Below are 16886 nucleotides of genomic sequence, written 5' to 3' on the forward strand. Positions count from 1 at the left end.
GTTATTTTAGATGAGTCAATCTAATCATAGTTAATTTTATGCTTAATTTGGTGTTAATATGGTTAAGATAGGTTGTTATTGATTTATTTGAGCTTTTGTAGGTGTTTGATGAAAGAAGAATTTTAGTAAAAGAAGGAGAGCAATTTCAAGGTGTAGACTTTCACTGCATATGCCTCAGTAGTTTGGCCATACCTCTCTCTAGAAGCTTCAAATGAAGCAGTTCTTCAATCATTTGAAAGGTACGGGATAAAGCTATAACTTTTATGTTTACCACTTCACCTAGTTTGGCATAGAAAGTAGTTAAAAATCTTGTTGAATTTGACATGCTGTAGTAGTTCTAAAGCAATTATGATTTTTGTTAATTAATTAGGTAAGGCTGCAACTCACATAGTCTGATGAGGAAATCCTAGCTGAAATTGACTTCTTTCTTCAACCAATTAGCCTAACTTCAAAGCCTATAAAAACAAACTTTCGAAAGACTTTTAAAGGAAGAGAACAAAGAAACACCAGACTAATAATTGAGAGTCAAGCCACAAGAGTCATTGAAACTAAGAAGAATTTGAAGGATTCAAGGAGATTTAGATATCAAGAATACAACTCTTGAGTTTTTCTATCTTTTCTTTTATTTTATTATTTTCTTAGTTTTGTTCTTAATGTTTAAACTTTATTCAATGATGATATGTGACTTGATAGTAAATTAAGTTTTTAATCTAATATTATGATTAAACTCATTATGTAGTCTAAATTATTTATCTCTCTTTTGATTATGTTTGTTAGATTTAGGTTGTTTATTTTATTCTGTTCTTAATGCTTCTAATTGCTTGATCATCAATTGGATTGAATTGGAAATCTATGTTAAACCTTAACAAAAGAGATTTAGGTAGACCTTGAATAAAATAGCGTATGATCGAATACACTTAGTTGATTAAGTGATTTGATTTGCATATAGGGTAGACATACACCTATAAACCATACATAGTCAAAATTAAAGCACTAACTTAATGAATCTTTCTTCAATATAATTTGCATAGACATATAGTAAATTAATTGGGAGAGATATTTTATAAAAAACTTAATAAAGATTTGTAAATAATTTAGGACCTTAAGTTAGCAAATTAATCTATTAATCTAAGTTAAGAGAGAGAGATAATAATCAAATGAAGTATTGAGGGACATCATAATCTTAAGTCTGGTAGTTAAATGAGTTTTATTTACAACATAATTTTAGTTTCAGTTTATTAGCTTTAATTTTTATTTTTTATTTGAATTGTTTGGATAAAATTAAGGTGTTATAATTTTAATAGATACCAGTAAAAGTTAAACAATTCTCTGTGGAAACGATACTCTATTCATTACTATATTATTTGTTAACGATACGTGCACTTATGTGAAAAATCAACAACACCTATGATAGAACGTACGTGGATCCCTCGCTCATCTATGTCTCATGTAGTACTGAATCTACAAAACATGAGAGTTTAAACAAATGTCATACAATTATGCAGTGAAGGATATAGAAGGGAACAAGCAATAGCTTTAGAAGTTTTATAAACCCTGCTCACTTTCTTGAAAATATGTACAATTTTCCTATACAAATTTGTGATGCATTTGGGTTCCACCCATAAAAATATACATACTCACCTATCAGTGTCAATCACAAGCTCTGGTATCTTACCAATGCTCGTAACTTATATACAAATTCAAACAATAAACTTTTAGGTGCCAAGAAAGTAAATGGGCAGACTTTGTAGGAGGGTTTTTAAATCTTACTTAGTCTATCTTGATGTCTCAATCTAATGTGCAGGATCTTAAGCATAAGTATCCATTTTAAAGTTGTCCAAGCCTTTCCTATATCAATCTTTTGCACTTACAACCTTAACTACCATTTACCTTTCTTGGTTCTTTACTTGAATACATAAACCTTAAACAATTGGGTCTTGCCCATCAACCATGTATAAACATTACATAAACCTTAAAACAATTGGGTCTTACCCATCACACATACATAAACATTACATACATCATTTGCAATTTCATAGTAGAATGCATGCTTAACTTTCATCACTATGCACGAATCTCCAATGGTATTATCAGTCCCACTGAGGTTAAATGTGCATTTATTGTACTTTGAGCCTTTCTTTAATTAAGTACTCTGACCCTTTTCTTTGGTGCTTTACTTCCACCTCACCAATGTCATGCAGTGCATCATCAACATAACAATCACATAACATATCATTCACATCACACAAAGTATAACATCATACCTACATAATGTAAAATCTAGCGATAAATCATTATATATATCTGAATGACATGTAGCTCAGCTACCACGCCCCTTCGTGAACATCAAGTTATAAATCATTAATAGCTCAACACATACTTGTGAGCATAAACATTACATCCAATCATAATATATTCATATCTTAACACATTATTTTTTTGTGTAAACATTCACCCTAACCCAAGGTTCACAGAATATCATAGAGTTCATTTCAAAATAGCTTGTTCCCATGCACTTTTCTCCAACATCATTTTCATAACATACTTTTAAAACCTTATTTTATGCATTTTCTAAAACCATTGGGATAAGATATCCGCTCACTTAGAATTGCCTATACTGTGCCTCAACTAGTAAAAAAAGATCAACCTTTTAGCTAGCAAACCTTTAAGCCTTAATGTTCCTTAACATTAGCAATAGGTCAAACATTAATCTCATATTCATCTTTTTACATTCATATTAGCTTGTCTATATATGACAACTCATACTTGTCTAAATTGTCTTGGTGGCATACAACCTATCTTATATTTCAACTTACTTATGTCAAGTATACTATTGCTAACTTTACACACACGCAAGCGCGCATATTGCACAAGTAATATAGTAGTTCGAAAAGTATTGTCTCCATAAGGAATTGTGTCTAAATTCTTGCTAAGTACTAAAATTGGGCACACTAATCTTATCCAATTAAATCAAATTCGTAAATTAATTAAAAATAAAATTTAAGTAGCAAAGTTAAACTAGGAGTTAATGCTAAATATTACTAGAGAATTAGTGAATTAAGGTCTAAGATTGTGGAATTACTTAACATTTCATTTGAATTTAATCTCTCTTTTTATACTTAAATCAATGGGTTGGTTGCTAACCTAAAGTTCAAATTTATCTACTAGTCTTTGTCGAGATGCTTGTAAACATACCTCTTATAATTAATTATCCATATGTCTATATAAATTAATTAAGGAAGGTTCACTAATCTTAAGCTCCAAATTTGACTGTATGTGGTATTTAGGTATATTTTTATCCTAAAGACTAATCAAATCACCTAATCTATAAGTGAAATGAACACATGCTATTCAAACCATTGGTCTATTCTAAACTCCCTTTATCAAGTTACATTTAAAGACCCAAATCAATCTACTTGTTGATCAAGCAATTAGAAGCAATAAGCATAGATTTGAAATAAACAACACAATACTTATTAATAATAAGTAAAATAGAGTTAAAATATCTAACTACATGAAGAGATTAACCATAATCCTAGAAAAAACTATTTAGTTCAACAAATTCTCAACAAACATCATCCATAAGAAAAAAAACCATAAATACAGCAAAAAAATGAGAGAAGAACAAATTTTGAGAGAGAAAAAAATTTCTACAAATTGTTGAGCCTTGATCTTTCTTTCTTTCTGTTCCCTTTTTCGTTTGTTTATGATTTCTTTTCCTCTGAAAAGTTGTTCTCTCTTCTCCTCTCTTTTCAACTTAAAAGATCCTATTTATATCACATATTCAAAAGTCCTAATTAAAAAAAAAACAAAATTGTTGACAATGGAATTTCCCATGCTGGTGCAGTAGCATTGTTTGGTCCATGGTGGTCCTTCAAGAGACATTAAGGCACTATGGCCCCAAGTTTGTTGTGTTGGTACTTTATGCCTTCCAGCCTCTGTGTTGTCCCTACTATAGTTCAGTCACTCCTATGCTATTTTAACCATGATTCATCAGAACTGAGAAAAGTAATAAACATGAAAATTGTAACTCTTCCTTTTATTTTTCCAATGGTTCAAAAATTATAACAATTAGACTTTTGTAGCTCTAGCTGGACTCAAAACATTCATCTTGTTTAAGAGACATTTCAAGCATTTTTGCATAATTCATCATCCATTGAGCTCTCTTGCATACAAAAACATTCAATAACAATAGGACCAAGTTAGTGATGGCTCAATTTTTGATTTTTTTATCATGGAATTAAATTAAAATCACTTGAATTAAAATAATTAAACATGCATGAAACTTATTAATAAAAAGCATGAAAACTACCTAAATGCAACATAAAAACACAAGGACTTAATTCTTTTTATGCACAAAAATAGTGCAAGATAACTCTATATAATAGAGTTATCATATACCTTTACATATATCATTTATCATAACTTTACCACTTTTCAACTTATCTTTATTTTGCTTGGCAGTTTTCCTTCAACAATGTAGCTTAGGAAATCTAGAAATTCGAATACTCAAATTTTACTCATGTGTTCCAGCATATTTCTAACAAAAATTAAAAATCGAGCTAAAATCATAGTGGGCTTACCTTACTAAACTCATTTCTAGCTTAACAGCCGTTATAATACCTTATTTGATTGATGTCATCTTGATCTTTGAATTGAATACTCACAAGAGCTTTAAAAAGAATTCATCAAGTTTCCCAGAATTTATGAACATGTATTTGCAAATTTCCCACATCTTATGTCTTAAATAATAGCCTCATACATCTTAATCATTTAGACATTAAATTGTTACTTTATTAGCTAGACCCAAGCCAATGAAATCTCTAAAATCTTCAAACCATGGAGAGGATGAACAGTTGATGGAACATATCCAAACTAAGGATTACAATCGGTCAAATTAAAGATCAAGCACTAAGGAAGCTTGTTCTTACCTTAATTTCCACTTTCCTTCCTTCAAATAGTTAATTTGGAAGTTCAAAATCCATGAGGAGAAACAAGTATTTGCCAGAAAAGAGAAAACTTCAAAACTTGCTTCAAATAATGAAATATGTGGAATAACAAATGTTGCTAAGTGAAAAAAAAATCAAATGCTACTTTAAAACCCATGGTTTCAGCCCCTGATTTTCCCCCTTTTCTTTGTTTTACTAAAGATATATTAGGCTCATTGCTCTTTAGTCCTTATATTGTTCTCTATTTACAAAATGCACCTATTACTTTATTTTTCTTTTCAATTCAGTCCTTAAAATATTTATTTAATTTCTTTCCATTTAGTCCTCTAGTTTTTCTTTATATTAAATTTAGTCTTTCCCACAAACTTTTTTTTCTTTACAATTAAGTCCTTGCAATTGAGAATTAATTCTTTCTCTATGAGGTGTTGGTTCTTTTGGCTTAAGAATCGATTCTTTCTCCATAAAGTGTTGGTTTTTTTACTTAAGAATTGATTCTTTCTCCCCATGGTCTTGGTTCATCTCAACACAGAATACTTCATTTTTGCTTCTTTTCTATTCTTTCTTCTCTTAGTTCCATTTTCCTACAAAGCTTAACCTTGAACATCACCATTATCATACTTATTCCAATCTCCTCAACCTACTTTAATCCGACATAGCATTCAATAAGTTCAATATATCATATCAACCTTAAACATCAGTTTCACTTATCTTTAAATTTTATATTCATTTATATTCACATGTTTACATATGGTGATCTAAATTCAACCATCACGGTATTAAACATGTTTGTACCTTACAGGCTCATATCACATACAGTTTTTCATACTCTAATCCATGTGAAACTTAGTTTTCATGGTTAAATTTCTTTACCTAGATTAGGGCATTACATGGACCATCAATGATAACATGAAATGTTGATAAATCAAGCAAATTGGGAAAAATAATTTTGTTGGATTATAGTAATAACAAATTAAATTTTTTGATATCAATCCAATAATAGTAATTTATTATGAGATGTTTTTACTTTTTTAAACATATCTCACTCATACACACCTTCTCTTTGTTTTCAGAGCCTATAGTGAGTTACAGATAAAGTTCAAAAAGGTCAAGTCTTTAATGATTCCATCCTACATTATTAAGCTGTGAAAACTTCTAGATGTACATGTGTCCTACATATAAACTGAAAGAGATGGGAAACATGCTCACATCTGTATTAAATCATGAAAAAAGAATTAAATAAAAAATAAAGATGAAAAAGATAAACAAATAAAAGTATGCATCCCACAAAATTTATGAGGAAATTCAAACAAACCAGTTAGAATTTCATTCATTTTATATTTACAAGGAAGATTTTCAAATTCTATAAATTAGAAATAATGCTGTTGAAGCCCTATAGCAGATTTAAACACTTCAACAATCTTTGTTTTTGGTGTGAATGCAATGGCAACAATGGTTGAGATTGCTTTGTAGGTTCTTTTCAGTTTGCATACTTTAAATTCAAAGATGCAATAAACACATCATTCTTTCAACAATGATTGAAATTATTTGATTTGCATTCTATAAAATGTGCCTTGAATTACATCTCCCTAGAAAGAAATAAAACAATGAGTTTAGTTAGAACAACTAAAAAATGATGACTTGAAGATATAATTAAAAAATAAAGTATTAAAAATTACAACATATTTACAAACCTCATCATCAGTAGCCAAAAAAATCAATGATGATGATTTCATTCTTCTATTTGTAGTTGATGTTATGCCAAATATGTGAGATGCAAACTTTAATTGTATCACAGTCTTTGCCAAACTCCAAATTAAAAATGGATTGATAATCCATGATTCAATTGGGTTATAATATTCTAAAAAATGTAAAATAGGAACAAAGATAATAAAAAATATTAAAATATAAAGTAATTAAAGCACAATCCATCATAACATTGCTACCAACAAGACAACATCAAGAAAAGAGATAACCTTGCATAAGTAATAAGAAAACATAAAAAGGCAGACAAAAGCAAAAATTCAAACCATTACAAAACAATGAATAGTAGAATGAAATGAGTTGCATGATGAAAGAGAGGGTGAGTGACTGAATAACCAAATAAGGTAGAGAATGAAGAACATAGAAAACAAATAGAATAAGCCACAAAAGCAAAAACAATCCCAATAGTCATAGAGAAATGGAAAGAAGAAGAACAGAAAATACACAAAAATCCAACAAGAAAAATGAAAATAAGTGAAAAAAATTATAAAAAGTGAAAGCAGCAAAAGCACATAGGATGACTACAATGTTGTGAAGAACAAAGCATAAAATGGAAGACAACTTTTACATTTTTCAAACACAAAGTAAAATCTTATTTTTCTAATTAAGCGATCCAAGTTTTTTCAATTTTCTTACTACATCACTTATAACTCATATCTATCTATTTTGCTAATTATTAACTTGCTAACATATTGACCAAGACAAATTCACTTGGTAGCTTTTCAAACTCAATTCCCAAACTCCAATATTCTTTCTTTCTCACATCTTGAGTTTAAATAGGCATGTTAATAGACATGTGTAGAGCTACAAACCTGAACTCGAAAAATCCTCATAATTTGTCCAAACTCAAATTGATTAAACTCGATTTGATTAGAAAAAGTCAACTTGCATAATTCACAGTCAAAATTACTTGAACCTAAAAACAACTTAAATTTGAATTAACCAAAATGTGAAATGACCTAAACTCAAACGATCTTTGATGAAAATAACTCAAAATGACTCAAATTCGAATAATTAGTTCAAATCCAATTTGATTTAATTTTAAAAAAATTAACAACTTTAACCTAAAATGACCCAAATACAAATGACCTGAACCTGAATAATTTAAGTATTAAAACTAGATGATCCGAAACCGAGGTAACTTGAACTCAAGAAACAACTTAAACATGAAAATGAGCTAAATTTCTTTTCACTCAAAATGACTTGATGTGAAGTGACCTAAGCCAAACTTAGCTCAACATACCTATTTGTCACCTTTATATGTATTTATTAACTTATATTATTATATGTATACTAGAAATGCACCTATGCATTGCACACAGATACAATAATACATGTTGTAATAGTTGTGCTTATCATATTTTTCATTTTATAACTTTTTGTAGGTGAGACTAAGCAAGTCCATGTACTAAAAATTACATATAAAAAATGTTATAGTCTATAGCAGAAATGTAAAAAATATTATAACAATTCATAATTTTATATATTGATTGTTAGCTTAGTTACAAAAAACGATGTCTATAACTAAAAGTTAGTATAAAGCTTTGGCTAAGTTACACAAAAGATGGACTATTTTACGTCTTTTGAGGTAGTGTGTTAATGTTTTGCCAATACTATAAGTATATATAAAAAAATATAGTGATAATATACAATAAAACATGAAACTTTGTGACAAAACAATTATTTAAAACTAATAGAAGCTAACATTGGGCTCCGAACCATATAACTTCAGATTAAAGATATTGAGCATTTTGCTTGGAATCATAGCACTACAAATCAAGGATAATTAATTAAGTAATGGATATTAAGTAAATATCATGACATATCATGGATATCAAGTAGTATAATTGGAACTGTAACACCTCAGATCAAGGATATCAAACATAATACTTGGAAACATAGCACTACAAATCAATGATATAATTAAACAATTTCAAAGACCTCATTTATTATGCTTGAAATCATAGTACCATGGATAAAGGATATCAAGCATTACGCTTGGTACCATAACACCCCAAATCAAGGATATTGGGCATCATGCTTGGAATTATAGCACTACAAATCTATGATAATTAAGTAGTGGATATCAAGTAGATATCATGGCATATCCAAGATATCAATCATTACACTTGGTACCATAAGACCCCAAATCAAGGATATCAAGCATTAGGCTTGGAAGCGTAGAACTATAGATCAACAATATCAAGTATAATGATTTGAACTGTATCATAATAGATCAAGGATATCAAACATTATGCTTGATACCATAACACCCTATATTAAGGATAATCATATATTATTCTTAGAATTATAGCATTACATATCAAGGATATTTAATAAAAAAACTTGTAAATAATGATAATAATAGTAAGAAAAAAGAATTATAGATTTAAAAAATTATAACTAATTATAGTAATAATAAATCAAAAATAATTATTTTAAAGTATTGATAATTTTTTTTAAAAAAAAATTATTGGTGTTTCAATTCTATTAACAAATTTTCACATTATATTTATTTTTTATTATTTTATTATTTTGGTAAGATCATAATGTTTGTTATTGTTTTGTTTTAATTTTTAATTGTCTCTTCATTTCTTGGGCTTTTTATGCTTGGTAACATAAAACAGTATATCAAGGATATTATGTATTATGCTTGAAATAGTAGCATTACAGATTAAAGATATTTAATGGATATCAAGTAGATATCACAACATAGCAAAGATATCATCTATTATACTTGGTACTATAAGACCCCAAATCAATGACATCGAGCATTATGCTTGGAATTATAGCCTTACAAATCAAGGATAATTAAATAGTAGATATTAAGTAGACATTACAACAAATCAAAGATATCAAGCATTATAATTGGAACTGTAGCACCTCATATCTAAGATATCAAGCATAATGATTTGAATTGCATTACTATAGATTAAGGGTATCAAGCACTATGCTTGGTACCATAACACCTCATATCAAGGATATCATATGTTATATTTGGAATTGTAGCAATACATATCAATGATATTTAGTAGAAAATTTTTTGTAAATAATGATATTAATAGCAAGAAAGAATAATTTTGAATTAAAAAAATTATAAATAATAATAGTAATAATAAATCAAAGACAACTACTTTAAAGTATTGATAATTTTTGAAAAACTTTCTTAGTGTTTCAATTTTATTAACAAATTTTCATATTATATTTGATTTTTTATTATTGATTAATTTTTAATTACTTTGAAACGATTATAATGTTTATTATTACTTTGTTTAATTTTTTAATTATCTTTTCATTTTTGGGACTTTTTATGCTTGGTACCATAACAACCAAGCATTAAGCTTGGAAGGGTAGCACTACATATTAAGGATATCAAGTATAATGATTTGAACAATATCATTATAGACCAAGGATATTAAGCATTATGCTTGATACCATAACACCTTATATCAAGGATATTCTTTATTATGCTTAGAATTGTAATACTACAGATTTAAGATATATAGTGAATATCTAGTAGATATCATAACATATAAAGGATATCAAGTATTATAATTGAAACTGTTGCACCTCAGGTGAAAGATGGAAAATATTATGCTTGGAAACATAGTAGTACAAATTAAGGATATAATTAAGTAGTATTAAGGATATCATTTATTATGCTTAGAACTGTAGTACCTCAAATCAAAGATATCAAGTATTATGCTTGGTACCATAAGGCCCCAGATTAATAGTATTAAGCATTAGGCTTGGAAGCGTAGCACTGTAAATTAAGGATATCAAATATAATTATTTGAATTGTATCATAATAGATCAAGGATATTAAGTATTATGTTTGGTACCATAACACCCTATATTAAGGATATCATCTATTATGCTTGGAATTGTAGCATTACAGATCAAGGATATTTAGTGGATATCAGGTAGGTATCATGACATAACAAGGATATAATCTATTATGCTTGGTACCATAGGACCCAAGATTAAGGATATTAGGCATTATGTTTGGAATCATAGCACTACAAATCAAGAATATCAAGCCTTATAATTGAAACTGTAGAACCTCAAATCAAGGATATTAGTATCACTATAGATCAAGGATATCAAACATTATGCTTGGTACTATAACACCCTATATTAAGGATATCATTTGCTATGTTTGGAATTGTAGTATTACAGGTCAAGGATAACTAGTACAAAAATCTTGTAAATAATGATAATAGTACTAAAAAAGAATAATTTTAAATTAAAAATATTATAAATAATAATAGTAATAATAAATCAAAGATAATTATTTTAAAGTTTTGATAATTTTTAAACAAATTTTCTTGGTGTTTCAATTTTATTGACAAATTTTCGTATTATATTTATTTTTTATCTTTTATTATTTTGGGATGATTATAATGTTTGTTATTATTTTGTTTTGCTTTTTAGTTGTTTCTTCATTTCTTGGGTTTTTTATGATTGGCACCATAACAACCAAGCATTAGGCTTGGAAAGGTAGCACAACAGATCAAGGAAATCAAGCATATTTTAACTGTATTACTATAGATTAAGGATATCAAGCATTATGCTTAGTATCATAACACCCTATATCAAGAATATCATTTATTATACTTGAAATTGTAGTACTTCAAATTAAGAATATTTAGTGGATATCAAGTAGATATCATGACATATTAATAATATCAAGCATTATAATTGAAATTTTAACACCTCATATTAAGGACGTTAAGCATTATGCTTGGAAACATAGCATTACAAATCAAAGATATAATTAAGAAGTATCAAGGAAATCATTTATTATACTTGAAATCATAGTACACAAAATCAAGGATATCAAGTATTATGCTTGGTATCATCAGACCTCGGATTAAGGATATTAACTATTAGGCTTGGAAACTTAGCATTACTGATCAAGGATTTCAAGTATAATGATTTGAACTATATCACAATAGATCAAGGATATCACGCATTGTGTTTGGTACCATAATACCTTATATCAAGAATATCATCTATTATGTTTGGCAATGTAGTATCTCAAATCAAGGATATCAAGCATTAAGGATAGCATTACATATCAAAGATATCAATCACATCAAGCGTTATGCTTGGTACCATAGTACCTTATATCAAGGATATCATTTATTATGTTTAAATTGTAACACCCTAGGTTAAGGATATTTAGTGGATATCAAGTAAATTTCATGACATAGCAAAACTATAATCAATTATGCTTGATACTATAAGACCCAAGATCAAGGATATTGGATATTATACGTAGAATCATAGCACTGCAAATCAAGGATAATTAAGCAAAAGATATAAAGTAGATATCACGACATAACAAGAATATCAAGCATCATAATGGGAACTGTAGCATCTCAGATCATTATGCTTGAAAATGTGACACTATAAATCAAGGATATAATTAAACAGTATTAAGGATATCAACTATTATACTTGGAACTGTAGTACCCTAGATCCAAGATATTAAGTATTATACTTGAAAACGTTATACTACATATCAAGTATAATGATTTGAACTACATCACTATAGATCAAGGATATCAAGTATTATGCTTGGTACCATAATATCCTATATCAAAGATATTATCTATTATTGTTGGAATTTTAACACTACAAATCAAGGATATTTAATAAAAAAATCTTAAAAATAATTATAATAATAGTAAGAAAGAATAATTTTAAATTAAAAAAATTATAAATAATAATAGTAATAATAAATCAAAGATAATTATTTTAAAGTATTGATAATTTTTAAAAAGTTTTGTTGGTGTTTCAATTTTAGTAACAAACTTTCAAATTTATTATTTATTATTTTTAATTATTTTTGGATGATTATAATGTTTGCTGTTATTTTGTTTTATTTTTAATTGTCACTTAATTTCTTAGGCTTTGGGCTTAAACTAATTGGGTCAAAAGAGAAAACAAATCTATGTCAAACCTAATAGGCTTGAAGCTTCAACAACACATTCCTTTCCCTTATTCCTTTTATTTTTTTTACTTTTCCACCCAAAACATACCATTTCAACTAAGTATAAAAACCTAAACTTTGCATTTTCTTTTTTTCTTCTCTCTCTATTGGACACCTTTCCCTTCTTTCTGTGTTCTCTCTAAACTAACCTTTCCCCTAAATCACATAAAGTCTTTCAACATTGGTTGACTCTTATTTTTTTCATTATTGGGTTTTACGCTTCTGTTTTTTTTTAATTACTTTTGTGTTTGAATTTTTTTAGGTTTTTTTTTTTCTATTGATTTTTGTTATCAGTAATTTGTAATTTTTATTTGAATCATGTGTTTGTGGCTTAATAATGCTAATTGATTTTTGTGTTGATGGTAGTTCTCTCTAAGCTTTCACTCTACTGCTTTCCTTTTCTTATTTTAAAGATAATTTATTAGACTTCAATTGAAATATACAAATCAATATTTGATGCCTCATTAGAAGACACAAAAAAGATAATTTATTAGTTACATCCATTTCGACTTAATTAATATGATACGACTTAGAAATCAACAAAAGCTCCATTAAAAATAAAACCACATGGATGGTTTCAATGGGATCAAGGCAGGTTTTATTGCTGTAACTTGAAATAATTTTAATTTGTGTTAAAAAAGAAATATTTGAAATTAGGAAATACTAAGGGCTAGTACCAATTATAAATCTCTTTTGAGAAAAGTAGATTATTTTTTTAATGGAAAGGGCCAAAGCTTTTTATCTTTTACCGTAAAAACAAAAAAAGAGGAGAGGAGAGCAGTGCAGCGCTGCTATTTTTATATTCAAAAGCCAAGAGCCAATCAGCTTAATTAGGCGGATGGATGGATATGCCATGAGATCAACGGCCCCAAGCAATTGATTGTCTTCATCTTTAAATATCGATAAATAAATGAAGACCTGAGAGGCAGCCCCCACCAGGGCACCATTTCTTTGGCTACTGTGTCCTTTTTCCTCACTTATCAGTGCAATCCTTTATCCTTTCCTTCTACCTCACTCCCCAACGCTTTTCACCACCAAAAGCAGATCTTCTGGGCTCTCTCTCCCCTTTCTCTGCTGCCAGCCTCCCCAATTGTAAACCCCAGTTCTATGGTTTCTGTGGGAACAAAAAATGAGGTGATGGAAATGAAGTCCAGTAATAATATGGAATCTTAAGATCTCTCCTTTCCTTTCCGTTTGCCTTTCTTTGTTATATATAACGCCACAGTGTCAACCTACGGCTCCTACAATCAAGACCTGAAACCAAAACAATGTTATCATCATCATCATCATCATCTCCATTTGTCTACTTTCTTACCCTGTTCTTTTCTCTTTTCCTTCTTTTCTTATTTGCGCCTCAGATCCTCCCTCTCAAGAAGCAACGATCCCCAATCACTGTCCAGGACGAACTGGACGATCTCCAGCTCTTCCATGAAGCCACTCTCGCATCGTCCCGTGGCTTTTCCAAGATTTCCCATCTGGGTACCACCAATCCCAAGCCTAAAATCGCCTTCCTTTTCCTTACGAACTCGGATCTCGTCTTTGCCCCCTTGTGGCAACGCTTTTTCCAGGGCAACGATCATCTATTCAACGTTTACGTCCATGCCGACCCGTACTCCAAACTGTCAACACCGCAGTGGTCGGTGAAAGCCAATTTCATCCCAGCCAAGAGAACGGAACGCGGCTCCCCAACACTAGTCTCCGCCGCCCGCAGACTCCTCGCCAACGCCATCATCGATGATCCATTCAATCTATACTTTGCCCTGTTGTCCCAACATTGCATTCCTCTCCATTCCTTCCCATACATTTACACTTCCCTTCTCGGGAACCCGACAGCAGCATCCAAATCCTTCCTAACTCAACGATCTCACAAAAGCTACATCGAGATTTTGTCCAATGAGCCACATTTGCACAACCGCTACGTTGCTCGAGGCGAGGGTGTGATGCTCCCTGAAGTATCATTCCAGCGGTTCAGGGTTGGATCTCAGTTTTTCGTGCTGGCAAAAAGACATGCTTTACTTGTACTGAAAGAAAGGAAGTTATGGAGAAAATTTAGACTCCCTTGTTTAGACTTGGACTCTTGCTACCCCGAGGAGCATTATTTTCCTACATTATTGTCAATGCAGGATCCACGAGGATGCAGCCATTACACATTAACCAGAGTCAACTGGACCGACAGTGTTGATGGTCATCCGCATACCCACCATTCCCCGGAGGTGTCACCGGACCTCTTACATACATTGAGGAAGTCGAATTCGAGTTACTCCTATTTTTTTGCTCGAAAGTTCTCTCCGGATTGCTTGAAACCCTTGATGGCAATTGCCAATGATGTCATCTTCCGAGATTGAAGGGACCTAGGTAAGTTCTTTTCCCATTAAACTTTTTACATCAGGGCTTAGAATTAGGCTCAGTTAAGTCGCTAGAATTGAGTTCAGTGTAAGAGTCAAACTCTTTTCCGCTTTCAATGATGCTGATCTGTTTTGGGTAAACAACTCCCCACCATTTTAGGCTATAATATCTCTAATTTTGGCCACCGTTTATTTGGAGTTATTCAAGTCCAATTAAGTAAAGTAAACAACGGGCGTTTTCCTTTCAGTTAAATTCAACCCCTTTTCTTAATGTCAGGATTGGTAGGAGCCAAGAGGCATCATCCCATTTTGGTTTTAGTTAGGTAGTCAGACATGACTGCTTACCTTTCTTTATATCATTGTTTGGTTTGGTATTAATTGACCCATCCTTTAGGTTGTATTTTATTTTATTCATGAAGAACTGGACCAACCGAAAGCTTGCCCTTTGCTTGTCATCACCTGACATGTGTTTATTGTGGTCATTATGATCTTGGGGTTTGGTCAGTCTGATGTTCAATCTTAGTAGCACAACACCAAGACAGAATTTGACTTTTTAAATCAGACCAATTTGTCTAACTCTACATCTTGTAAACATGAGAGTTTAATATATTTCTAATCAATTTAGTTTTGTTGAGGATGGGTGGCTGCTCAGTGTTTTAATAACTTGAAATGTTTTTTGTTCCCCTAAAATAATTGTTCAGAGAATGACTTCTCACCCATTTGTTCACAACCTAACTTAACAAGGCAAATGTGTAATGGAGACATTGTATGCATTGATCCTGGGTACAATGGAAACATTTGTAGTAGAGTTGAGAAAGGTGGTAGGAAAAACATTGATGTTCACATGAAGCAAGTCTAAATCACAGCTAGTGTAATGTTTATTACTCATTTTCTTTCCCCACATCTGATCCAAACATTATATAAAAAATATGGGTGTTCATGTGATTGTTGTTGCTAATTTTCAGGTTAAAGAAGAAACTGGAAGGAAGGTTTGGGGTCTTTGGGAGTGGAGAAAGAATCATGTTGCCGTGTGGGGTTAATTTGATTAAATTAATGCCCCCTATGCCTAGATGCTCTTTTGTCTTTTGTACAGAAATTGGATCGCCATAAATATATGGTACTAGTTTTATCCTTTATTGAGTTTTCAAAAATTCTCTTAGAAAGTTTGGAAGGAAGGTGGGCATAGAGTGGAGTGGAGACAGGCAATATGGTTTAAACAATTGCCTTTTGCTTCCTCTGGTTTTTTTTTTTTAATTTTTGGGTCTCGTAATGATCTCCCATTTGCTCCTTCCACCAAGCTTCTGTTATTGTAATTATAATGTTACCTACGCCAAGGAGAAATGAAATTTCTCTTTCATTTTCTTTCTTTTTTTTTTTTTATCTTAGAGTAGCCAAACAAAATCATATATTATTGGATTTAAATATATTGGTGCATATACAATTGGATAAATCCTAACCACTTTTGTATGTGAAAATCGTGTGGATTTTACATGGATTGCTGGCTTGCACCATGCTTAGTTGGGATATAATGAAATTTTTGTTTAACAAAAATGGGAGACGTATAAATTTTTGAAAATAAATCTTTATTTTTTTATTAAATTTTTTTAATTGGGAGAGGGGGGAAAATAATTGATCAAGATATTGAACTGCTTAATTTCCAATCATTGTAATTTTTTTATTAAGTTAAGTTTTTATATTTTTATTTTAAATCAAATAAGTCTTTATGATTAATAATTGATTAATTTTTATTTAGTGAAAATATTATTCGTTATTTTTATGTTCACATGATATTAATGTAAAAGATAAAAATGTTACATTAGCATGTCACATTAT

General features: G+C 30.1%; 1 protein-coding gene across 1 annotated transcript; it reads left to right on the plus strand.

Moving 5' to 3' along the window:
- Positions 1–13629: 13629 nt before the first annotated feature.
- Positions 13630–16415, plus strand: LOC110425784 (glycosyltransferase BC10-like). Its single transcript, XM_021440786.2, has 2 exons — positions 13630–15063; positions 16019–16415. The coding sequence occupies exon 1, from the start codon at positions 13977–13979 to the stop codon at positions 15051–15053; it is 1077 nt and encodes a 358-aa protein (XP_021296461.1). The 5' UTR covers positions 13630–13976; the 3' UTR covers positions 15054–15063; positions 16019–16415.
- Positions 16416–16886: the final 471 nt, after the last annotated feature.

Source organism: Theobroma umbraticum, unplaced genomic scaffold (genome assembly GCF_002168275.2).
Source record: "Theobroma umbraticum cultivar Fairchild unplaced genomic scaffold, ASM216827v3 scaffold_12.1, whole genome shotgun sequence".
Lineage (NCBI taxonomy): Eukaryota > Viridiplantae > Streptophyta > Magnoliopsida > Malvales > Malvaceae > Theobroma > Theobroma umbraticum.